The sequence below is a fragment of the Cololabis saira genome, chromosome 6, assembly GCF_033807715.1.
Source record: "Cololabis saira isolate AMF1-May2022 chromosome 6, fColSai1.1, whole genome shotgun sequence".
In the NCBI taxonomy this organism is placed as follows: Eukaryota; Metazoa; Chordata; class Actinopteri; order Beloniformes; family Belonidae; genus Cololabis; species Cololabis saira.
In genome coordinates this window covers 30,695,881-30,722,499 of record NC_084592.1, presented here as the reverse complement: position 1 = coordinate 30,722,499, position 26,619 = coordinate 30,695,881, and the positions used below count along the sequence as shown (strand labels likewise).

Sequence of the window (26,619 nt, the reverse complement as noted above, 5' to 3'; positions counted from 1 at the left end):
ATTTCCAGAGCAGTTTTCTACACAGCATCACCTGAATGCTAATAAACACTACACTGCATGTCCGCATGTAGTTACTATTATGCATCTAATAATACAACTAATATATATTTTTGAAGCCTTGCCATGCAATTTGTGATCTGGCACAATGTACAGTAAATAAATGAATCATGTGAATTGAAACTGAATAATGCCTGATTACCTTGTGTAATTCTTTGTTTTGGTTATTGGGTTTCCCAAAAACTAAATTACTTAAATATAGTTAATAACAGTTTAAAAGTGAAGGGGAAAAAGAGTGCAGAAAGGGTGGGGTGGGTGGAGAAGAGTGTCCGAAGTTATGTGACAAAAGTAGCTGCAAGAGCAAAGAGGAAGGTTTACAAGACGGTAGTGAGATCTGCCCTTCAATATGGCTTTGAGACAGTGGCACTGACCAAGAGACAGGAAGCAGAGCTGGCGGTGGCAGAGATGAAGATTTTAAGATTGTCTTTGGGAGTGACAAAGATGGATAAGATCAAAAAATAAGCACATTAAAAGAACAAGTAGGGTTAGATGTCTTGGTGATAAAACAAAGAGGGTAGACTTAGATGGTTTGGACACATAAAGAGGAGGAATATGAATACATTGGTGGAAGAAGGCTTGGAATTGAGCAGCGAAAAAACAGAAAACCAAAGAGGACATTTCTGGATGTGGGGAAAGAGGATATGCAGTTGGTTAGTTTGATAGAGAAAATGCAGATGACAGGCTGAGATGAAAACTGTGTGCTGTTGTGACCCCTAAAGGGAAAAGCTGATAGAAGAAGAATATTAATATTTCTATGAACAGTTTTCCTTTAGCAGATGAGAACCACCTATTGTGAAGTGTATTTTACATGTAATGGATGTTGATTGACAGGTGTCTCGCTGTGGTATGATCTACATGGAGCCCCACATGCTTGGCTGGAGGCCGCTCATGCTGTCCTGGCTGAACACACTTCCAGCCACGGTCAATGCCACGCACAAGGATCTCATCAATGCCCTCTTTGACCGCATGCTCCCCATCTGCCTGGAGCTCATCCGAAAGGCAACAAAGGTGTCTGATTGGCTCAACACATACTATATATTTTCAAGCTGTGTTCGCTTATTAAAAATATATGTTATTTGATATGTTATTTGCACCTGCACTATAATGGTTTCTCAGTTACCCTTTGTTTGATTTAGCAGGACTTTTTGGTGTTTTAGATTTATACTTCAGTTGTACACTGCAGTTCTCTGTCTCAGTTCCTAAATTTAATTGATTATTAGTTTTAAAATAAGCTCTGATACTATGTTCAGGCATTATGCATGTTTGAGTTTTTTTAATTCCCTTGTCTCTTTGTTTGACTGCAGGAATTGTCCTCAACCTCTGATGCCAATCTCGTGAAATCCCTCATGAATTTGATGGACTGTATGATGGATGAATTTAAAGATGAAGCAAAAATTAAGAGCATGAGTGAAGAATATGTTCAGTCCTGGTTAGAGGTTTGTATCCACAACAGCATTACTTGTGATTCTGTTTTTTTATGATCAAACTATTGTCAGTATTGACAGATTTATTGCAGTTTAACTCAACCTATGAAGACAGTTTTAAAGTTTTGGCTGATGTTTTTCTCTCTTCATATCTCTTCATGTACTTTGGAGTCTCATAACAGCCATGCAGCATTTTGAAAATATGTGTTTGCATCATGCAGCATACAGTGTTTTAGCAAGTTAATGGGAATAACACACACAGGAGTTCTGAAATACTAAGCCAACATTCAAAGCTTTCAAAACATCCAATGTGCCACTTTTCATTTAATCATATTCCCTGTTCAAAATGGTGCACACTGCAAAGACTGAATTTAAAATAGTTTGTATGTGCATAGAATACAAAGACAATGTATCTGATAAAAAGTGGCACTGTCACATTTTGTTTTTCTCTGCACCAATATTGTACGCCTGCAGTTTTGCTCATGGAAGCAGAAAAAATGTTTAGATAGAGGAAGAAGCTGGACTTGAACAGGAATAATAACAGGTTTGCAGGATTAAGAACTGAGAGAAAATACTGTCATTGTCCCAAAACTGTCATTAGCTGTAAAATAGAATTGAAAAACAACTACTTTAATCTGTATTTTGATTAACTGGAATGTAATATTTAGACCATTGTAATATTTCTGTTATTAATAGCTTGATAAAGTTATTCTCTCAGAAAGAAGTAATGGCCTCTGTCATAGTAGTGTTCATTCCAAATGTAGTTAAATGGTATTCTTTCTTCATCAAAGCAACTCGGATGCAAAATAAAAAGGTACATATGTTTTTCTTTTTATGTTTATTGTTCTAATCAGGTCAGGTTGCTCACAGGCATAAAAAAAAGACTAGAAAAGTTTTAGTAAATGAACCCATTTTTCTGCCCCCTGCATGAGTTTCAATATATTTTTTTGTCACCAAATCATGTCTTTTGAAAGTACTGTTATTATCCCCCTGTGGCATGCTACACAGATTAATGCCTTTCAACCTTCTCGCCTATGTTTCCCAGCCAGTCATTATCAAAGTGTTGAATTAATCAGCGTTTTAACAGCAGGAGCTATCATGAGGATGCTAAGCCTCATTTCCAATTCTTACAGTATTCCTGCTGTTTGTGTGTGTGTGTGTGTGTGTGTGTGTGTGTGTGTGTGTGTGTGTGTGTGTGTGTGTGTGTGTGTGTGTGTGTGTGTGTGTGTGTGTGTGTGTGTGTGTGTGTGTGTGTGTGTGTGTGTGTGTGTGTGTGTGTGTGTGTGTGTGTGTGTGTGTATATTTTATTTCCTGTAACAAATACATCTATTCTGTGAAGATTGTATCTTTTATCTCATGAAATAATACATGTTCAGTGTGGTTGAGGCATTTGCATGGTTGGTCATATCGGAAATCAAAAATATTTTTGGGAGCTATTTACCTATTTCTCATTAATTTCTCATTAATGTCTACATTTTCCACACCATTTTTAAAATGACTTAGTTTGTTTAGGTTTAAGTTTGGGCTCCTAAACACTTGCATATTTACTACTCTGGGGAACTGTTTTTTTTCTGGATTTCATACCAAGTAGGAATTAAATATTAGTCAAATATTCTCCTGTTCATGTGATTTTTATGTGTATATATATATATATATATATATATATATATATATATATATATATATATATATATATATATATATATATATACACAGTAGAGAGAGAGAGAGAGAGAGAGAGAGAGAGAGAGAGAGAGAGCAAAAACTAACAAACCATGTGGAGTTGTAGTAATACATGTACTTTTAAATGCAAGTTTCAGTTTAAGATTTGAGAGGCTTTGCTCACTATTTAATTTGTGTAACAACAGCAGCATATTTGCTATAAAATGATTTCCTTGTACACAGGGCATCTTTGTGTTCTGCCTGGTATGGTCAGTGGGTGCCAGCTGTGATGATCTGGGCAGGACCAAGTTTGACGCACTCATAAGAGAGGTGCTGGACGGGCCCGTAAGTGAAGAGACCTTGGCTTGCCATGGCCTTCTGACCACAGTTGAAGCTCCTGCTAAACAGTTGACAGTTCCCTTACCAACTGAGGGAACAGTTTACCAGTATCGCTTCATTAAGGAGGTATGGCTGCATTTTTTGTTTTAAAATTGAGTTATTTATGAAAACTTTGAACATTTCTGCTGCTTTTGAACAAAGACTTGGGGAACTTTCAAACGTGAAATCCGAATGCCTCTATCACAATGTTACATTTATAATTCAATACCTGTTTGCCACTATAGTCTCATGAAGCCTAAACTTCAAATACCTGTGGGCTAGGTACAGTGCCACAACGGCATTAACTTTTTCATTTAAGATGGTTAAGTAAAGGGAGTGGTAGTTTTTTTGGTGTATTTCTTTTCTCTTTAGAGCAGCACAAAATACTTTATTTCATGTTAAAATATTGGTTTAAATTTCATTTGAAGGAATATTTGATTACTTTTCAGAAGTGTCTCACTCATAAAACTTCCATCCCTACTGTCATCAAAAAGCAGACAAAGTAACTTTGGACCCTTACCCTGGTTGTTTCTTGCAACGATTGCATATCACTTTAAGAAGCTTTATGCCACATATTAAAAAAATGATGAAATGAGCTGAAAGAGTATCAGTTAATAGCATGATGGAGATGACAAACAGATTTAAGAAAGTAATATGGAAGAAGAAATATGTGAGAGGGACAAAGTAGGGGACGACAAATTCTGCAATACCGTTAAAGTGACTTCACCTCCACAACTATAGCAGACTTGCTAAGCTAAAATTTGCAAAAGTTCCTTTATGCTGGTTTAGTTTGTTGTATTGAGTACATTTACTTTGGAGAATGGTAGGAAAACAGTGTGCTCAGACAGTAAAAGTTACTGAATAGCATTTACAATCTGAAAATTCTCTTTTTGATAATGAGTAAGATGTAGGAGTTCCTCTTTATTTAGCTGTTTGCCCTTTTCATAAAGAGTTTTGTTCAAGGAAGCAAATGGGTGTAGTTTACGCAAGCAGCTGGGACTTTATATACTGTATATTTGTCTCCAATTTGAACAGCTTACAGATGGTTTATTCCCCATATGGCTTCAGAAAGATTCCAGCAGGGTGTTCTATTGAAATCAATAACCTGATCTGTTTACCTCACAGCATAATAATCAGTCTGTGCATGTTCCATTTCACGGAATATATCCACTTACTCCCTAGATCTGTCTTTACAGTCTGTGCCTAGTTCACAGTGATCTTTTAGGTCCCAAATCTCAATGATCTCTTAAAATAAAATCCTCCTCAGGGTCCAGGTAGGTGGGAGCTTTGGACAGATGAACTAAAGACTGCTACCCCCTTAGTCAAGGATATGCAGTTCAATGAGATCATTGTACCCACTGAGGACACGGTACGCTACATGGCACTGATGGAGCTCCTGGTCACTCACCAGAAGCAAACGCTATTCATTGGTCCCACTGGTACTGGCAAGAGTGTCTACATTACCGTGAGTTATTTTATGTTTTATTGGTGATTGTTGTATTGTGAAAAAGAAAGTCAAGTGAAAACTATCCAAAAGCAGAAGGCCACAACTGTATTTAGTTGCAGTTTTGTTAAAATTGTGAATCAAAATTTGGGCATTGCATTTTCATGCTTGAAATGACCAAAGACCCAGCAGCACCAAGGCACGTCTATTTCTACAGCACCTTCCTTTCAAAAAGACAGCACAAAGGCAATGAGAGGAAAAGAAACAAAATGCGAATGCAGACTGAAATATAAGAAACTCAACTAAAAACATTCAAAATGTACAATAAGAAGAGGGTGCAGATGTGTGTTTAATAAAGTTATCTAAATGTAAATAATTAGAGGTGTTTTAATAAAAAGTATTCGATAAAGCAAGGTATTTAGTTGGTTCTAAAGATTGCTACATTTGGAGCAAACTTAAGCATTATAATGCCTCAAAGCCATATCATCTTATTGGGTTTGAACTCTGGGTACCTGGGTCCCTGCAGATCTGAGACACCTTCCAAACTTATATTCAGTACACACATTTCTGATATGACTTCTGACAACAAGAAGAGCCTTAAACTAAATCCTGTGTTTAGCTGGAAACCAGTAGAGGGATCTACTGTAACTATTGGAATGATATGTTCCATCCTGCTGGTGTTAGTCAGCATTGTTGACAGTTACACAGTTTGAGGTTATCACTGAGGTAATTACCAATATCTTATATTGATGGTGTGAGAGTTGGACCTCTGTGTAAAGTCTTCTACAGTAGATCCCATAATAGTTTTTATGGAGTTGTGTTCTAGACAGGCCATGTGTGAAAATAACCTCCTCCTCAACCACTGTTTTACAGTCTTAGCCCAATAATCCTGGCATTGTCATCTTGTAATTTGCCCAGATATCAAGGATGAATAAAATATTGATTGAAAAACCTGCTCATTTACATGTAGTGTATTCAGGTGGTCAGCTGATCGACTCTTTTAGACACACAAAAGTGTTGAACCTCAACCTGACTAAGGGAAGCAAACCGGGATCTTAATGCTGTCCACACAGGTTTCCACTAGCCATGATGGGTACTCACCTCATCCATTGTTTATCCTACCCTGATCTGCCCATCACTTTAGAGCAAATCTGGATTCATGAGACGTGGTGACTGTGTTTCTCCATTGCTTCAGAGTCTAACCTTATGCTGTATAGCCCACCAAAGCCTCTTGTTTTGTCAGCCTCACTAATAAGTGGTTTTCTTAAAGCCTACAGCTGTTAACTCCAAACAGATTATATTTCTTTGCCCACGGTGTGTGGAAATGCTCTCACTGTCTCTATTAAACATTGCTCTGAGTCCGAATATTGATTTTTTTCAGATCAGTTTTTCCTATATTCTAAGTGCTCCGTGCACGTTTTTTTTCTCCTCACACCTTTTCCTTCAAGGGGATCTTTCTCTAGAAATGTACTTAATTCTAATTTTAGTAGTGTCAGCAGTCGGTAGTTCCCTGCCTCAACACAACCCTGATAGACAAGGCTGTGTCACCAACAGAGTTGTGTAGACCTTGATGACATGTTGATGATGACCAGTGATTACAATCAAGTGTGTTGAAGATGGAGAAACATCTAAAACAGGGGTGTCGGACTCCAGTCCTCGACGGCGCAGTTTTGCATGTTTTAGTTGTTTCCCTGCATCAACACACCTGATTCAAATTAACGGCCGTCACAAGCTTGTCATCAAACTCTGGAAAGACACAGCTCCTTGTCCCCTGCTGAAGCGGGGACACATCTAAAACATACAGTAGACTAGCCCTCGAGTACCGGCTTGTGTGCACCCCTGTATATAGATAAAAGCTCCAGCAGAAAAAGTTTTGTTTAGTGAGGTTTGTACCCAGGAAGAGGTCTCTAGTTGTGACTATTTGGAGGTTGTATTGGAAGCTACCCAGCAAGGGATGCTTCCACAGGTCATCCTCACCAGACACCCAAACCACCTCAGCTGGCTTCTCTCGATGTGGGGGAGCAGAGATTCTACTCGGAGTGTAGAGATCATCTAGTAGTATATAACTTAGAGTAGAATTTACAGAAACACTGATTGATCCCAGAGTGGTACGCATGCATGATGCTGGAATAATTTCTTATATGTTTAGGTAGTAGGCAAGGATTTAACCAGCTTTTTCCACCAGAGTCATTTTAGTTTGTGTTTTTCTATGCGTCTAGTTGACAAGAGGTTGAACTCAGTTTGAAGAATCAGTCTTTCTTTAAAAAAGGACTTTAGAAGGAGCTGAAGCACGGATAATGTCTAAATTCAAAAATGTAATTTGTTCATTGTTCAAGTTTTACATTTCCTTTATGAGTTGTGTATTTTCTTCTTTTTTTTTTACTATACCATGAATTAATTTCCATTTGAAAATTGATGAGTGAGCATTCATTCCAATACAGTGTAATCTCATCCGAGAGTATGGTCTCTGAGCACACAGATTATTTTGAAGAGACAGTGACGAACCCCAGGTCTGAAACGACCACCTTGAAAGATTGTAGAGTCATCTCAGTAGAGCTCTGACTATTAATAGCATGAACCAATCGCTCAGACCCCCTCCTCCCTTTGCTTCATTTGTAAATCCATTAGTGTGCTCAAACCTTAGACTCTGGAGTAAATGAAGATCATCTGACTGGGGAGCTGCCTGCTCTGCTCTCATCTTCCTGACTGTTTGCTAGGTGGAGCAGGTCTGTCCTGTGTTCCAACCTGTAGACCATGGCAAACTCTAAAAACTGGCAGACATGATAAAAGACACAATAGACAATAGACTTAAGAAATATGAATATGGATGGGATGGTGCACTTGCTAATACTGTCAGATAACTTTACAAAGCTCCTTCATTTGCCCTACTCTAATCTACAATGCAATGAGGTAGTGACAAGCTGCATTACTGGTTTATAATTTATACTAACTGATCACAATGTACTTTTCCTGGATTTGGTAATCATAACACCACATATCTTCGTATTAATACAACACTGCTTGAATTACATGCTGTATGTATGTTGTGCATATGAAAATACAAATGCATCACTTGTTTCATAAATAATTTCTTGATCATTTTCTTTGATTACATCTGCAATTATCATTTTATGTTCCTCACCCTGTATAATACATCACTGATGATTGAAAAAATAAATAAAAGTAACAATACTTGAGCATATAGACCCTTCTAAGATTTAAATTATAACCGCAATGATTTATTTCTTTATTAATTTTAATTTATTGATTTATTGCGGAACATGGTCTAAAAAATAAAGCATAGAATATACACCTTCTTAGTGTTACATTAAAAAGATACTGTATGTCATATAATAACTTATTATTATTTGGTAGCTTTTAAAGATTAATTTTCCCTTGATGATTGCTGTTTTTTCTCCCATAAGATGACAATTTTGGACAGTTTTGTTTTAGCTTTTTTAATATTGTATATGTATGTAATGCACCTCCATAAAGCAAGAGTTGATCAATTATTTTAATATTTCAAATTTTTCATCCAGGACTTCCTGTTGAAGAAACTGCAGAAAGATATGTACAGCCCATTATTTATCAACTTCTCAGCCCAAACTACAGCTGCACAAACCCAAAACATTATTATGTCCAAGGTAGACAGGCGCCGCAAAGGAGTGTTTGGCCCTCCAGTCGGAAAGAAAATGGTACAATTTCTATTTCTATGTCACATATTTTCTTTGAACATCTCTTCAGTGTGCTGTCATTCTATTTTGACAGCTTTACAGTGCATATTTTTGATTACTCATCAACTGAAAGGCCATGTTGTTTTTCATCAGTGTTCAGTATGCAACATTATTTCATGTAAACTGATGTTGCATTGTATCAGGTGCTATTTGTAGATGATGTCAACATGCCAGCCAGGGAGGTTTATGGTGCTCAGCCCCCTGTGGAGCTTCTTCGCCAGTGGCTTGACCACTGTAATTGGTATGACACAAAGGACTGCTCAGTGATCCTCTTGATGGATATTCAGATCATATGTGCTATGGGGCCACCTGGTGAGTAGCAGCTGTAGTATCCTTAAGTTTATGAAAAACATCATTGTGAAATGAGTGAAATTGATGCTAATCGATGCTATTCTAATACCCAAATGATTGGACTCCTCATCCTATGCCTACTTGTTTGTCCAGATACTCTCATGAAGACACTAATTTATTGTATTGGCTATCGCATGTTTCTTAATGTGTGAAATGTATATTGGAGCAACTGGTACATCAACAGAATTGCCTCATTGATCAGCACTCTCTTTACCACCACAGACCGGTACTGTGTCTGAACCTCTGCAGAAATCCCAGTCCACCCTTCAGTCTCCTGGTCGGTTCTACTCCTTCTTGTGAACGATCTACCTTACTTACTCTAACTAGTCCACTTGAAGCAGCAACCCATTCACAATCTGAGGAGAGCAATCTCTTTTCTGACTGACAACAATGGCTTTAGATTTGTTCTTCCAGCTTTTTACCCATTTAGCTACAATCCATCCCAGTTCCTCCAAGAGGTTTCTGGTTGCTGAAAACAAGAAGATGTGCAAAAAGCAAAGACATGAAAGGTTCCCCCGATTGAAGATTCCAGAAATGACATGTCCCTAAAGATCAGAAACAGAATTGTTGCCAAAGGTCAGGCATGGTGGACTCCAACACCGGAAGAAGGGTCCATCTTACTGCTGGTAAAGCTGACAAAGCTCTCAACCTAGTTGTGCACAGACACCAGATGCTCTGTAGCAAAGGCAAATATCCACACAGGTAAAGCACTAAGCATACGCTTAAGTTATTTGTATGTAGTTATTTGTTCTTCCTAGTTTCCTGGTCCAGTCTTTCTTGCTGAGGGAAAAAACTGTATTGCTTCTCCTACATCGATAATTATCCAGCAGCCAGATGCTTTCTCCAGCACTATTGTATAGACTCTGCTGGGAGGATGAGAAGTGTGATCCCCCTGTAGCTGGAACTCCCCCTGGTAGCTGGTAGTCCCTCATTATGCCCATGACCAATGTAATGTAATGTGTCCCACAATGTTGCACAGCAGTGTGACCAAATACAGCTCAACATCCAGGGTCTTAAGGAATTCTGGGTGAATGCCATTCTCCCTCCAGAACCTGCTGCTGTGGAGCAGAGACAGTCAAGTCTTCCCTAACAAACTAAAACATGACAATGCTTTTATTACAACGAATAATATCAACAACATAATGTAGACATAATAATAATAACTGAACACAAAAAAAAACGAAAAAACTGAGAAGGTACTTAGATGGAGTAATATTCAGAAGTGACAGTTTTTTCTGTGACTTTTTTTTTCTTATTTTTTAGGCGGTGGGCGAAATCCCATCACACCTCGGTACATGCGCCACTTCAACATGATAACCATAAATGATTTTGATGAGAACACTATGGATACAATCTTCTCCAGGATCTTAAATTGGCATTTCACCATACGGTAACTTTGATGAATTTTTACTCTGCAGATGAATTAACTCAAACTGGCTCAAAACATATGCATTTGTAACAATCTCCCACACACACACCTACAGTACAGTATTGACTATTCCATCGTTTATTTTTTATTTATTATTTTAATCCCACAACAATGGAATTCATTTTTAAATCATTACAAACCAAAAGCATTTGAATCAGCTAAGATGGTCATATTGTAAGTTATCATTAAAACATGTAAACTGATGTTTCTTTTTTGGTTAATAATTATTATCTAAGGGTGCTTTCACACCTGTGGCCCGTTTGTTTTGTTCCGATTCAGGGGCTAAATCGATACAGTTGTTTCGTTTTTCGTTTGTGGGGTTTGTGTTCACAAGGCAAACGTCTGTAGCGGTTCAAAGCTGTTAACAAATGCCATGCGCGAACCAGCTGTTCTCTGATTGGTCAGAAATGAACGCGGAAGGAGTTTCCTCCTCCGCAGAGCAGTGGATAAACAACACGCCCCTTTCACAGAGAGGGTGCAAAGCGGCGACCGCAGCCGCCGGCTTTAGGCTGATTTATGGTTCCGAGTTACACCAACGCAGAGCCTACGGCGTAGGGTACGGCGTAGCATCTGCGTCGATTTAACGCAGAACCATAATTCAGGCTTTACCGATTAATTTATGTGCGCTTGGCGCAGAGCGGAGCTCAGTGGCGGGCCAGATGCCGCCTGCCGCAGGGTTTGCGCTGTGCAAACCCTGCAAATTGAAATTTTTTTAATTTCACCGTGCCGCGCTGGGACGACATCTCGGCACGTCCAATAGGAGAGAAGGAGGTGAAGGATGCACCGACTCTTCTCCTTAAGCTGGTAGCACATACACAATGAATGGAGTTGTATCGGTTGCTGTGTCGATTATGTTCTTACGACAAATAAAAAAAATGAACCGCTTCAGGTCTCGAATGGAATCAGGCTTGTTTTGTGCCGCATCCGAGCGCGATTGCTGTGTTCACATATACCAAACGTTCTGATCTTTAGGGGGAAACGCTCCCTGTTCCGGAACAACTGCTCCAAATGGGACATGTGTGAAAGCACCCTTAGAAAGGTTTCAAATTATCTAAACATCAGACCAAAAGGAAGTAATTTTAAATGTATGAACATTTTTTTTCATACCCAAAACAGACAGTCAGTTTAGGATCTGAACAATCAACCATTTCATCAACAGGTTTTCCTTCCCCAAGCCGTTTGCAGCTCTGACCTCTCAGATTGTCAAAAGCACTATGTCAGTGTACCAGGAGGCCACCAAGAACCTGCTACCAACCCCCACTAAGTCCCATTACTTGTTCAATCTGCGTGATGTCTCCCGAGTCATCCAAGGCATCTGCTTGTCACGGCCAGAGACTGCAGACGAACCATCTGTCATCAAACGGCTATGGGTCCATGAGGTAATGTTTTACACAACAAACAGAACATGGTGCCTAAGAGCTACATTGGTAACAAAAGGTGCAAATATCAATGACACGTGTTGAATTTAAAAAAAAAAGTGACATTTGTTATTTAGACTGTTTATAGAGTTCTCTGTTTTACTGTCCCTGCATTTGACTGACAAACTCCTCTCTATGGTTTGTTACTCTGCAGGTTCTTCGGGTATACTATGACCGACTGGTCAACAACAAAGATGGGTCCTGGCTTGTCAGTCAATTACAGGTTGTCCTCAGCAATCATATGAATGAAAGCTTCCATCATCTCTTCGAGCATCTAGACCAGGACAATGATGGAATGGTGACTGAGGATGACCTGCGCAGCCTCATGTTTTGTGACTTTCATGACCCTAAAGGGGAGGACCGCAACTACCGGGAAGTCCACGACCTAGACAAGTTACGTCAGGTGGTGGAATCTCACCTTGAGGAGTTTAACAACGTCAACAAATCACCCATGAATCTCGTGCTCTTCCGTTTCGCTATTGAGCATGTTTGCCGCATTTCCCGCATCCTCAAGCAGCCAAGGGGCCATGCCCTGCTGGTGGGGGTGGGTGGGAGTGGACGGCAGTCCCTCACCCGCTTGGCTGCACACATGGCAGAATCAGAGCTCTTCCAGGTGGAGATCTCCAAAACCTATGGGACCACTGACTGGCATGATGACCTAAAAGGTATCTTGAAAAAATCAACACAGAGTGAAGCTCATGGCGTGTTCCTCTTCACCGATACGCAAATCAAAATGGAGTCATTTTTGGAGGACATTGGCAACTTGCTCAACAATGGGGAGGTGAGTTGGATGGAAAGAAAAACCAAAAAAATTATTGTAAAAGAATAGAGGATTGAGGTCTTCAACAACATAAGTAGAACCTGTACAATCAAAAGATTTGATGGATTGAAACTTAAATGAAATTGAAAGACAAAAGTACGTATCAAAGACTTGTTGGGGGGAAAAGGAACAGTCAAGTAAACAGATTAAGATAAATGGCTCATTCAAAAAATAACATTGTCGGTCATATACTGTATGCAGGTGTGTATACATGGTAATATAGAGAAAGAAAACAAAAAGGTAATTTGTTAACCTGTAGCCATTGTGCTAAAGTGTCACCACTTTTCTTTCTAGGTGCCTAACCTGTTCGCAGTTGATGACAAGGCGGAAATCTGTGAGCGGATGCGTGTGCTGGATCGACAACGTGCGCGAGACAAACAGACAGATGGCAGCCCTTTGTCCCTTTTCAATATGTTCTTAGAGCGCTGTCGCACACAGCTGCATGTGGTTCTCGCCATGAGTCCTATAGGAGAGACTTTTAGGGACCGCCTGAGACGATTCCCAGCCATCATTAACTGCTGCACCATTAACTGGTTTCAGGTGAGTGTGGGCACTTACCAGCCATCTGCCTGATAATGCGTCAGTCTCCACTTCACTACTAATTAACTGCTCGGACTTGTCAGGGAAACAGATAGAGGTCACTGTTATTTTCTTATGGTGTCGTGGACAAAGAAATCAGCAATGGACCCTTTGTCTCCATATGCTTGTGTTGGGTCCTCATGGATAGTGCTCATTCCTGCGGCTTTTGATGATTCTTAGTTTCATTGGGACCTGGGTAGTGTGGCTGTCAGGCCAGTGCCTTGGTCCCATCTAAACTGTTTGTGGTGGGATGAGGTGTACTGGTGCCCATGGCATTGGTGACTTCCATACACATAAGATAAGATAAGATAAGATAAGATAAGATAATCCTTTATTTCTCCCTCAATGGGGAAACTCACTTGTTTAGCAGCAGTACACTTAACACACACATGCAGGGGAGGGGTAAAAAAAAAAAAAAAGTAAAAAATATATATATAATTACGAAATATAAACAGTATATACAGTACATTGCAATGGAAGTAAAAGTAGTGCGAAAGAAAAAAAAGAAACGGTGCAAAAAAAGCAGGTAGAATGTTTTTGAGGTAGACAGACAGATATTGCACATATGGTTTCATCAAGGCAACATCCCAGGATGTCAATGGTTATTGCAACAGGAGAATGCCAGACCTTATTCTGAAAAAACAGCAGTGTTACGTTTTGTCCAGAAAATCACCAGCTTGACTCGGCCTACTATGGACCATACATACGTTATCAGAAGAATATAGATCTGGGCTGGTGGCCGGAGGAGACCCAGACAGAAATGACCAAAGACTGTTGAAAAATTGAAAAAATATTTGAACTATTTGGAATAGCTGAGAGTAAAAGACACAGTTTGTTTGGCAATGAGGAGGAAAAACATCACATTCTTTTCTCTAACAGACCTGGCCTGAGGATGCCCTTCAAGCTGTGGCCTCACGTTTCCTGGAGGACATTGAGATGAAAGATCAGGTCCGAGAAGGCTGCATTGATATGTGCAAGAGCTTCCACACCTCCACTATTGAGCTGTCTGCTCGGTTTTTGGCTCAGTTGCAGCGCCACAACTATGTCACCCCAACCTCTTACCTAGAGCTCATTTCCACCTTCAAAACCTTACTGAACACCAAGAGAGCGTAAGGCCATTACAAGTTCAAGGCCACGGAATTTCAGTGTCTGTATGTAAATATTGTCTTTATGACTGTCTTTTGTCCAGTGAGGTGAGGAAATTGAAACGTCGCTATGAAGTTGGTCTTGAAAAGCTGGAGTCAGCAGCAGACCAGGTAGCTACCATGCAAGTGAAACTAGAGGATCTACAACCACAGCTGCTTGTGGCCAGCAAAGAAGTAGATGAGGTGATGGTGGTGATCGAACGTGACTCTGTGGAGGTGGCTGAGAAAGAAAAGGTTGTGAAAATTGATGAGGCTTTGGCCAACGAACAAGCAATGGCTGCCAAGGCCATCAAGGATGATTGTGACGCTGACCTGGCTGAAGCCATGCCTGTCCTAGAGTCAGCTATGGCTGCTCTGAACACACTCACCACTCAGGTATTAAAGAACTACATTATTCATGTGAGATGGTGTCTTTATGTCTGCCCAAGATGGACAGGAATAGTGATTAATGCCTATATCTACAGGATATCACACTTGTGAAGTCCATGAAAAGCCCACCCCCAGCTGTCAAGTTGGTTATGGAGGCAATTTGCATCCTCAAAGGTGTCAAAGCCGATCGCGTGCCTGACCCTTCAGGTTCTGGTAAAAAAATAGAGGACTACTGGGGCCCAGCCAAAAAGCTCCTGGGAGACTTAAAGTTTCTTCAAAGCCTCTATGAGTACGATAAGGACAACATCCCAGCAAACACCATGGCCATCATCCGCAATAAATACATTACCAACCCAGACTTTGTACCAGAGAAGATTAGAACTGCATCCACTGCAGCTGAGGGCATGTGCAAGTGGGTTTGTGCCATGGACAAATATGACAAGTAAGTAGTCTGCTTTAAAATGTTGTGTTGTTTTTTTAAAAAAAGGAGCAACCATTGTCAAAGCTTGGGTAAGGTTTTCATCTGTTACCCCTTTTCCACCAAACTCGTTCCAGGGCTGGTTCCGGGCCAGTGCTGGTGCTGGTTCACAAGTTGACTTGTGAACCAGCTTAGAACCGGTTTGTTTTTCCATAGCTCGGCGTGTCAGTTACGTCGCGTGAAAATTGAAGCACCGACAACGTATTTGCTCTGATACGGACTTTGTCCACTTAGCACCCTCTATGGATCATGTCGCTAAAAGACAGGTTGTCTCCTCCACAGACCATAGCTGCTTTGCTGCATCCACTTTAATTCAAAGCTTATTTGAAAATGTCGCCGTCTCACATCTCCACCCCCTCTGCTTACGTAAGCGGTTCTTTCCTCCAGTCCAGCAAAGAGTTGGTGCTACCTTAGAACCGAGTTTTCTGGCCCGGAGGCAATTCTTTGTCAGTGGAAACAGAACGCCCAGTTCCAAACCCTGCACTGGCCCAGAACCAGCCCTGGAACTACAGTAGTTTGGTGAAAAAGGGGTATGTGTGTGAGGTGTGTGAGGTGAAACATAGTTACCTTTATTATTTTAACTGAAGGTCGTGTTCTTTTGCATCATTTCGTTTGACTGTGACAACTTATCACCATTTGTTTTACTCCTTATTTCACCATAGGACCACACATACTGTATCTAGTAATTCAAACATGTCCAGTATTATGACAGAGATGTTCTTTATTGTGTATTCTCCAGTGTGGCAAAGGTGGTAGCTCCAAAGAAGAAACAGTTGGCAGAGGCTGATGGACAACTACAAGTGGCGATGGAGGCATTACACAAAAAGCAGGCTGATCTAAAGGAAGTCCAAGATAAATTTGCAAAACTTCAGGAGACTTTAGATGCCAATAAAACCAGAAAAGCTGACTTGGAAAATCAGGTTTGCAATTTATATCTGCAAAAAAGAGACACATGTCTGTTGAACCTTAATCATTATTTGAGGTCATCAAAAATTACAGTAATTTGGTTCTTTAAATTATTTTTAGTAGCTATAACAACGCTGCAAAGAGGTAGATGTACATAGATTAATGTTTCAAGTAAATAGGCCAAACAGCCAACCAAACTCAGTAACAGAGAGACCTAAATTTTCTTTGGTGAACACAGTCTTGTCTCTGTCCGTTGACCTGAGAGGACATCAACCGTGTTACACATTTTTGCTCTCCTTTTCTGATGACGCCCTGAAGGTGGATCAGTGCAGTAAGCAACTGGAGCGAGCTGAACAGCTGATTACAGGTTTAGGTGGAGAGAAGACACGCTGGAGTGAAATGGCCTTAAGTCTTGGACACCTCTACAATAATCTGACTGGTGACATTCTCATCTCAGCAGGCATAGTGGCTTATCTGGGAGCCTTCACCTCCAGCTTCAGACAGGTAAAAGAAGCTGAGGGAGCCTCTACCGATAAATCCAACACTGCCAGTGAAAACAAATGTTTAAGATTACTTCATTAAGTGTCACTCCTTTGAACTTTTTTCCTCTTGATGAGCCTCACCTTTCTCCAAAGTTATTGTGCAAAAATCATGTTTTATATCAGGTTACATGCAACCCTACTGTAATTACACTATTTTAGATCCACTGTAAATATTTTTGTATATGTGTGCATGGATGAGATGTTCTCTAGCTTTTCTACTGCTTATGTTTGCGAGTATATTTGTTTCTGTGCATGTAGGAAAGCAAAAAGAAAAGCAATTAACTGTGATGTGCTCGTCTCTAGGATCAAATAGAGAAGTGGATGGATCTTTCCAAGAGCATAGACATCCCCTGCTCCTCTGACGTGTCTCTAATGAGCTCGTTGGGCGACCCAGTAAAGATTCGTGCATGGAACATCGCTGGCCTACCATCAGATAGCTTCTCCATAGAAAACGCAATTATAATAGCGTGAGTTCTGAAGAGAAATCTATGTGTTTAGCATTATGATTTTGAAACTTAATACGAATAGAAATGTCTCAACTCCTTTGGTTTAACATTAAGACGCAATAAAAAGTCATATGACAAGACATCTGCTTGTTTATGTAAATGAAGAACCAATATTGTTATTTAATCACAATACTCTGACCCCCGGTGTGTTATCCAACTGTGAGCTGTCCAACTCACGTCAGTGAATGTTCACATCTGAGCTGCACCCAACATTTCCATTCTTGTCCTCCAGCCTCCCCCCCTACTGTTTTGCAGCCTCGCAGTTAACAGTTATTGATCTTACACTCTGACTAGAGGGCACATTTGATTACCTAACACTCTGCATTTATGTGTGTAATCGTAGGAATGCAAGGCGATGGCCTCTGATGATTGATCCTCAAGGTCAGGCCAACAAGTGGTTGAAAAACATGGAGAAAGCCAATAGTTTGCATATCATCAAACTGAGTGATGCTGGGTTTGTTCGCACTCTGGAGAACTGTATCCAGTTTGGTACTCCAGGTAGGTATCTTTCGAACTGCTTGGTTTTACTACCTTACCCACCCACCTTTTTGTAGTTCCCATTGTCACCTGAAGAGGTCACTCTTTACCACCGAGACCAGTTGTAGTGCAGAGGGTGAAACTCCTTTGTTCTCTGCTCTGCAGAAGAATTAAAATAAGCAGTATTATAGAGTGAGAAGCTCCAAGTGAGGTTTTTTTTTCAGGCATCTAACTGTGCTAGAAGGTGTCAAACTGCTCTACATTTTATCAAACTTATGGAAAAATCAATTATATTTTTTGCACTTAAATTTATTTCTGCCAAGAGTTGGGGTCAGATTGAAAAGTGTGGGCAGATGTCACTCTTTCAGCATTGTGATTTATTCAGGAAGTGTAACAGATTTCAATTCCTATTCCTAGAGTGAAGATGGGATTTTTTTTTCCACAAGCTGAAAAAAAATCTTCCTACGATATCTTTGCAAAAGCAGCTCTGGATACAGACTTTCATTCTCTTTGTTCACGTCTCTCTTCTATTATGATGTTGAGGTGGGGGGGGCTGAGAAAGACCGTCAAGAGAGTAATTTAGATTTAGGAAAAGAGAGAGCTATACAGCCATTAAAAAGACATCTAAGTAATGACCTGACTCAGCCAGACATTTGGTCTTTTCTCACCAGTACTTTACAAGGCTAACAGTTCTGAGCTGCTTTTCTGTGCAAGATGTAAAATAGTCCCTAGAGGGTACAGTTTCCCTATTGGAGCCTGTTTTCTTATTCACCGTTTTATACATCTAGTTGTTTATATAGCAGCCTATAAACTGGATGATATGCTTTTAGTTACTTTGGCTGGTGTTTCTATACAAACTATTTTGGTCTGGGCATAATCATAATCAGGAAATGAGAAGTAAATCTGACATAAGTTAATACTAATCTTTTTTTAGCAATGCTGATGTATATATGCAACTGAAAAGCTTTCATTCTATTTGATTATTTGTTGAACTTTCATGAGGAATGTTTGGCAGCGATTATAGCTTCTGGGAGCTGTCTAATTCCTGAGTTCCCACATTAAAGGTCATGATGTAAATTATAGATGGGAAAATGCTCTTAACATGAGAAAAGCATTCTCACACTTACTGCGGAATCACTGGGGTAATGCAGTTGTGCCGTGTAATGTTACATGGACCTCTCTGTTTTCTTGGAATTGTGTGTGCCCCTCTTGGGTTTTTTTGGGGGGTGAAGTGGATATTATGTATTAAACATCAATCCATCCATCCATTTTAAATGCAATATAGATGCAAACTTTCCTCATTGTAACTGAAAAATTGTGTCAGAGCTGTAAATCTGTTGGGACAGTAGCACGATTACTTTTATTTACTGCAACATAATACTCGAACGCGCTTCAAAAACACTTTAGAAACCAATTCAATGACAATAGTGTTTTGGGGGAAAATACTTTGCCTTTACTTGCCTTCTGGCTCTTCAGTACAGAAGTGTTTACAGTTGTGCAATGTCTCAGCTGTTGATGTGGTAGTGTTTGTCAACAGTAGAAAAATATGACAGCTCCAAAATAAGATTGCATATAAAAATACCTGAATTAAATCAGGTTTCTCCTAAGAAGAGCGAGATGTTTGTTTAAAATGAATCTACTCAAACGTTTTCTTTCAGTGCTGCTGGAGAATGTTGGTGAAGAGCTGGACCCCATCCTGGAACCTCTGCTGCTCAAACAGACCTTTAAACAGGGGGGGGCAATGTGTATTCGTCTGGGAGACTCAACCATTGAATATTCTCCCGACTTCCGCTTCTATGTCACGACCAAGCTACGCAACCCCCACTACCTGCCTGAGACCTCTGTTAAGGTAGAAGAAAATTAATCGAACATAATTTTATGAATACAGTAATATTATCAAGCACTGGCAATTTTGTTTTGTTCATTTTGCAGCATTAAGGCACACAAAGAGATTCCTTTTTTTTATCCAGTTTTTGCCAATGTTGCAACCCCCTTCCACATCCACACCTTATACAAACAAACTCAAAGAGGCAGACATGTGCCCACACACACCTTCCGTGATAAAAGCACAGCACACTATTTCTTGACAACAGCCACACACACCACACCAGTGCTGTTTGCAGCAGGTGTCAGTGTTGCTATAATGAGCCTTGTGCAACCCTTCATGCCTTCTCAACCAGCCCATTTATGCAGATGGGGCTGGTACCTTTCAATCCTGCAGCAGCCATGGACAGATGTAGCCTTCACAACAAAGCTCGTGCCAACACCTAAGGCAAAAATAAAATTTAGATGCTGAAAGGACCCAACACTGCCATCTGCATTCCTCTGCATTTCAAATATAAATGTGCTACAATTTATAGTAGCAACAGGAAATTAATGTGTTGATACGTTTGAGGATTTCAAGACTGGATTTTATCATTAAAAATAAGTGCCATGTAATACTCTCTAGTTTCATTTTTTACTAATCAAACAATTAAAAAAATGCAAGTAGCCTATAATATAGGCTACTTGCATTTTTTTAATTGTTTGATTAGTCAATATATGCGATTAGTCAATATATTATATATATTATATACAATATATTATATTGTTATAGACCATTTTGGTTGCAGTATAGGTTACCCATAACATTTAATTCTCTAATTTGTATTTTTGATTTGGTTTTTAGGTATTACATCACATAACTCAAATGACAGCATATTTTTACCCCACTAACACAGTGAATTATTGTCTTCCACACTCTCCCAATGAAAAAAAAGCATTCCCAGAAAAGAGGCATTAAAGCAAATTACATTACAGAGAAGCAAGGGGGCTGGAAAGCATTACCGAAGATCACATTTCGAGTATCTATTTGCAGGAGCTTCGGCTTTATGGCCAGCTATTAGATTGATTCAGCTCATTTTTCATAACTATCTCAGTTAGTGTTTTTGTTGTTTTTTTTGTACAATTTTTGCCTAAATATATACTTTTTTTGCTTACAGTACATAACACTATGACACTTCCATCCCATTAAACCATATTTGTAATGCAATAGCTCAAAATACCTGAAGGTGAACAATAAGAAAAATCAAACCTTAAGAAGCATCAGGGAAGCAAAGAAGTGGGACACGTGTGAAAAGGACAAACTAGAGATTTATATGGGCCCTGAGTGTTTACCACCAGCAGAGTGGGTCTCACTGCATCAATAGAAATGAAATTAGACCCCGGAGAAGTGCACTTGTTTATTAGGCCATAGAGCAGAGAGCAGATACAGGCTTTTAACCTCTGGGTAAGTGCAAAGCAGGCTGTCCAAGCCTGCTGTAAGAAGCACTACCTTCCTTTAAGATGCACCACATTTTCACAGAAAAGGAAAAAAGCAAATGCATCCCACCTGTTGTTTTCTAAGGCTAACAACAAAGCTATTTCATTTGATTGGATTATAGGTTAGCTGCAAAACTTCACTGTAATGGCAGTAAGCAAGTGAGTGAGACAGATACAGTTGGAGAGCTGGACATGAATGCCAAAGAAAGTTGGAATTTCAGTGGTGTATTTGAACTGGTCTTTTCTTTTAGTTGTATAATTTTGTGACGTACAAATTCAATATATAAAAACTAAAAAAATGTGGTGCAATTTCTTACTTTTACTCAGCTTATTCACTGACTCATTTGTCCACATAACCCTTCCTCCAAGAGCTCTTCTTTGTTGAAAATTGAAAGTTCAACCGTTCTCCTCTTTGGACAGCAGCCCATTTACTGCATGGCTTTGTAATATTTTGAACAGAGAAACAGCTATTCCATCAGCTTCCGTGGCAAACCTGTGACTTTGTGACTTTTGTCTTGTTCATTCCCATACTGTGCCTCTGTTTTCCACACCTTGGCCATGCTGCATATTCTTTTTTTTTACTCCTAAAAGCCTTTTCTTCTTGTATTAGTCTAGTTACAATTTTCAGGCTATGTTCAGGCAAACAGCTCCAATCCAATTGTAACATATCCAGATCCTATCCAGAAAGATTTGTTGACAGTTAAAACAGCCAAAAATCTAACTGAATGCAATTTTTTACCAAATTTGATTCAAACCCCATGCGAAAGGGGTTTCTAATATGATGCCAATGAGATTTCCACAGATGTCTCTCAGTCTGAACAGTCTGGTCACTCAGTGGTATTCCATATAATCTTTTGCTCTATTCGGATTGCAATACAAACTGCTACCTGGAAGCGACAGCTTTAGAGTGAAAAAACAGCTTTGTTTGGTCTGGTTTAACCCTTTAGTGACAGTTACAAAGCCAGTTTCACCCTCCTCTCCAAGGCGAACATAGCCTTGGATTTGCTAAGAGCTTCTTGAGCTTTCCTACTGTTCCATCCATGAAGTAGGTGTTGTGAGATACGTCTAATGCTGGCACAGATAATCAAACAGCTACAGCCATTCATGAATATTCACAAGCTGTTAAAAGGTTTAAAAGGTGTGTGTGTGTGTGTGTGTGTGTGTGTGTGTGTGTGTGTGTGTGTGTGTGTGTGTGTGTGTGTGTGTGTGTGTGTGTGTGTGTGTGTGTGTGTGTGTGTGTGTGTTTTACTTTATGTAGTAATTACTACCTGTGGTCACAGTTAGTAATTACTACATAAACTGGATTGAAACAGCACAAAGGAACTTTTGAGGATTTTAGCTCAGCGGGTCCCCCTATATTTGTGGAGGCTAACTTACTTTTATGTCACAGTAAAATGTATTTGTTTGCCTCATTTTCTCCATCATCACTTTCTTGAGTCTCTTAGTCAGCTCTGCCATGATGTCCGGTGTGGCAGCTTCCAGCCAAAGATGTAGATTCTTGTTTACACTTGTTTTTATGTGTGCATACTATATGTAAATGTAAATGTGTATATCCTTTGCGACCTAGGTGACTTTGCTGAACTTCATGGTCACTCCCAAAGGCATCCAGGATCAGTTACTGGGCATTGTGGTGGCCCGAGAGAGGCCTGACCTGGAGGAGGAAAAGCAGGCTCTCATCCTGCAGGGAGCTGACAATAAAAGGTACAGTTTCTCAGACCAGGTCTGCATCAAATATTGTCATCTGTGAAATTTTTTTTTAAATTTGACTCGTCTTTTTTTGTCAGACAACTGCAAGAGATCGAGGATAAAATCTTGGAGGTGCTCTCCTCCTCTGAGGGCAACATTCTGGATGATGAGACGGCCGTTGAGATCCTTTCCTGCTCAAAGGTGTTAGCCAATGAAATCACAGAGAAGCAGGCCGTGGCTGAGGAGACAGAGATAAAGATTGATGAGACCCGAATGGGCTACACACCCATTGCTGAGAATTCTGCCATCTTGTTTTTCACAATTGCTGATCTGGCTAATATTGAGCCGATGTACCAATACTCCCTTACCTGGTTTATTAACCTCTTTATCAGCTCTATTGACAGCTCAGAAAAGAATGACAACTTGGAAGCGAGGTAAGCGGGCCTAATGGATGTGCTAACTTTATAAATCGCTTAAGCCAGAAACCACCAGAAACCACCACTTTATGATTTGTTTCACTTAAAAAAATCAAAGGAAAATACTCCATACATTACGCCATTAAAAATTGAATTTAATATAAGTGGATGCGAATGGATGAGTATGAGCTCTGTTTAGTCTGGAATTATCACTCTATTAACCAAGAATATAAAAAACTATTGCATATTCTTCTTTCCTCTGCAGACTTCAGATCCTGAGAGACCATTTTACCCACACGCTATATGTCAATGTGTGTCGCTCACTGTTTGAGAAGGATAAACTGCTCTTTTCCTTCTGTCTCAGTGTCACTCAGCTCATTCACATCAAGCGGGTAGGAATAAACACACATCTGCACAGATTTCTGTGTTGATCAGCTTATCAGACATGACTTTTCAGTGATTGCTGTAGAATAATTGTACCTCTTATATTTCATTTGTATGAAATTGCTTTACAAAGCCAATCCAGAGAATTATCAAACATTAATCTTCTTGATTGCAACATCTGATCATTTTTTCAACAAATTCTACACTTTCACAAATCCTTCATTTTCAAAATGTCCTAGGTGGACGAAGGGGAGTGGCGCTTCCTTCTTACAGGTGGCATAGGTCTGGACAACCCCCACTCAAATCCCTTCACATGGCTCCCCAAGAAGTCTTGGGATGAGATATGTCGCTTGGATGAGATGGAGAGTTTCAAAGGCCTCCGCCATAACATGACGGAACTGAGAAACCGGTGGAAAGAGGTCTATGACAGCCCAGTGAGTTTCGTTCAGCTCATAACTTGGTCTGTAATTGTTGTACACCAGATGTTATGTTGGCAAAGGATTGGTAGTTCCTGATGCCATTTAACACAGTATCGTCAAAGACAGTATGTATAGAATGATAACTTTAGGATAAATAATAGGAGATGTAGTAGAAAAAGCTAAGAAGATATGTAGTATTGTTTGAATTGTGTTGACTTTCAATTGGAGATATGGTCATGGTTAGCAGTTTAACAATTAAAAAATAAGTTTTGGCATAGGCAAAGTGTTCAACAACATCTAGTTAGTTTGCCATCAAGACTTAATCAGAATCAGTAGGATAAATGTTACAATACTCTATAATTATTTAATTATTCTATATGCAGCAATGTGAAGGCTGCATGCCTTTTCTCCAGAAAATGTTTATATTTAAAGTGAGAGCAAGGCTCACAGCAGTGCCATATTCGATGCTGTGCACTACTTTGATTTGACATCTCTTCAGCATGCCTCAAAGTTCAAATGCAACACACTTTTTTGCTGAATTTCCAAAGTTTGTCTTGGTAGATTACAGCCAAGCAAAAAAAAAAGCTGACTTTCACTAAAGACATATTTTCTTCCCTAAAGATACACCAGTGCTGGAGATTTAAAAAAAAAAAGTAGTATTTTCCCTTCAGTAGAACTTCACTGGATAGTTATTCAACAAAGATCATATGAAGACATATTGGTGTTGATTTTTGCAGACACATAAGCAGATTTAGTAGTGAACCAAAGTTTAGCTTGCTGGTGTCAAGATTTTCTAACATAGCAGTGAGTGTTCTGTCTGTGCTGCGATCTAAGTAGTTTTTAATGGCTTGTATCTGGAAGTATGTTAAAGAGCAGGTCACAGGGAGATTTTGCGAGAGTTTGAGTAAACTGTGATGCGAGTTTGTCACAAGAATCTCCTTCCACCTGGGAAGCCAGCTCCTCTGTGAGCATCGTTCTGGCTGAAAACACCGCAGCAGACGGCTGTGTACACATTCACCAGAGAACACGCTTTCATTTCAAACACTCTCTTTTTCATTAGCAGCTTTGTGTATTGATCAGTACCTAAAATTACCAATTACTTACTGGAGGCATCAGTCATTTGTTTGTAATTCACTTTTCCACAGCTGTTAGGTTTGTGCTTCATCCGTATTTGGAATATGATTTTTTTTCCCGTCAATTGTTTTGGTATTAATAACTCCCATCTTCGTGTGTAATCATTCTGCATGACTCTTAACTGTCTTTGTTATGTTGAAAATAATATAAATCCTATTTAAATAAACATTTCTATTCATTGATACAGCATACTTAAGCTGTTTTCCTGGTTTAGTTATCTTATAAGGATTTTATACTTCCATCTCTTTTTAATCAGTCTGAGTGTGATCTCATTATTGCTTCGTCAAAGCAGATATGATTAAAAGCCAGTTGAGAAAGGAAGATGATTTGCCTGTCAAAAACAGTAGAGATGATGCACATATGCACTGTGAACACCTTTGAATCATAGAGAACCTAAAATTGAAGTTTTATTTAATTAAAGCTATTCTCCTCCTGTTGTGATAGTCGCATTTATGCAATTTAGATGCAAGAACAGCTGTTAAATCAATGTGTAGGGAACACAAACGTGTGCACCACAGTCGTTACACATGTGCGCGCACGTACACACACTATCTTTGATTTATAATCGACACAATCAGCCACAACACTTCTGTCTAATTAGATGTAGTTTGTTCCAGTTGTAGAATTCACATTTATTCAATGTTGATGAAAGAACATCTGTTCATTCAGGCACACAGGCAGTCGCAGCTTCACACACTAACACACTGCTGCTCTCACAGAGAATCCACGGGGGATTGTGACTAGGTATGTTTGTCTCAGGCACCTTACAACGCGAACAGTTTAGCCAGAAGTCTCCACAAACAGCCTGGGGGCAATAATTCCAAGAGTTGCCACTACCATTGCTCTCTTCAGTCGGTGCCCTTGTTACCCAAATGAATCAAAAAGTTTACTGAGAGCCTGTACCCAGTATTTTGTTTTTTTCTACTTTATCCTCACTGTTTTGTTCTCCTTGCTCCGGGACGTGGAAGCATTTCCCAATAAGTATTCTTCCACATTCATAGTTTTCTCCTCCTTTTTCTCGATTCTATTTCCTACATATTGATACCACAGGAAGAAATGTCAGCATTTGCATCATTATGATAGCAATGGTAAAATAGTTTTTCGTTCATGCATAATTTTTTCCTGTATTGCTAGAAAAGGCAAAGTATGCGATTGAATTATATGTGATCTGGAAATCCGCTCGTTTAATACCGTAGATTTAGGGCTGGGCGATATATCGAGATTTTAATATATATCGATATATTTTCAAACGCGATATGGTACGAGACAATATCGTTTATATCGATTTAAAAAAAAAAAAAAAAAAAAAATCTTTTTTTTTTTTTTTTTTTTTTTTTGGATTTTGATATAGCTTATTTTGTGACAAATTGACTTGAATGTTTTATTTGAGATTTGCACAAATGTTTTGTTATTTGCACAACTGTCAACCTCAGTGGAAAAGTCTGCCTGTTACTGTCTACATTGTATTAATTGCACAGTGTATTTTAATTTAATTGTTATGCAGGAAAGGGATATTTGTTTTATTTTATTCAAGAAGCATTTTTATTCTCTATATGCAGGC

General features: G+C 39.4%; 1 protein-coding gene across 1 annotated transcript in view; it reads left to right on the top strand.

Moving 5' to 3' along the window:
* The window catches only part of dnah7 (dynein, axonemal, heavy chain 7), an 86,632-nt gene that overhangs the window by 42,858 nt on the left and 17,155 nt on the right, over nucleotides 1-26,619 (top strand). Inside the window, exons 30-51 of the mRNA XM_061722930.1 lie at nucleotides 889-1,065; nucleotides 1,362-1,493; nucleotides 3,387-3,608; nucleotides 4,789-4,986; nucleotides 8,505-8,660; nucleotides 8,843-9,011; nucleotides 10,314-10,440; nucleotides 11,639-11,858; nucleotides 12,052-12,678; nucleotides 13,012-13,257; nucleotides 14,176-14,405; nucleotides 14,486-14,816; nucleotides 14,906-15,252; nucleotides 16,028-16,208; nucleotides 16,513-16,698; nucleotides 17,040-17,203; nucleotides 17,586-17,740; nucleotides 19,378-19,568; nucleotides 22,587-22,720; nucleotides 22,804-23,139; nucleotides 23,387-23,513; nucleotides 23,745-23,939. Coding sequence (XP_061578914.1) covers nucleotides 889-1,065; nucleotides 1,362-1,493; nucleotides 3,387-3,608; nucleotides 4,789-4,986; nucleotides 8,505-8,660; nucleotides 8,843-9,011; nucleotides 10,314-10,440; nucleotides 11,639-11,858; nucleotides 12,052-12,678; nucleotides 13,012-13,257; nucleotides 14,176-14,405; nucleotides 14,486-14,816; nucleotides 14,906-15,252; nucleotides 16,028-16,208; nucleotides 16,513-16,698; nucleotides 17,040-17,203; nucleotides 17,586-17,740; nucleotides 19,378-19,568; nucleotides 22,587-22,720; nucleotides 22,804-23,139; nucleotides 23,387-23,513; nucleotides 23,745-23,939 — 4,851 coding nt within the window. The remainder of the gene's footprint in view (nucleotides 1-888; nucleotides 1,066-1,361; nucleotides 1,494-3,386; nucleotides 3,609-4,788; nucleotides 4,987-8,504; nucleotides 8,661-8,842; nucleotides 9,012-10,313; nucleotides 10,441-11,638; nucleotides 11,859-12,051; nucleotides 12,679-13,011; nucleotides 13,258-14,175; nucleotides 14,406-14,485; nucleotides 14,817-14,905; nucleotides 15,253-16,027; nucleotides 16,209-16,512; nucleotides 16,699-17,039; nucleotides 17,204-17,585; nucleotides 17,741-19,377; nucleotides 19,569-22,586; nucleotides 22,721-22,803; nucleotides 23,140-23,386; nucleotides 23,514-23,744; nucleotides 23,940-26,619) is intronic.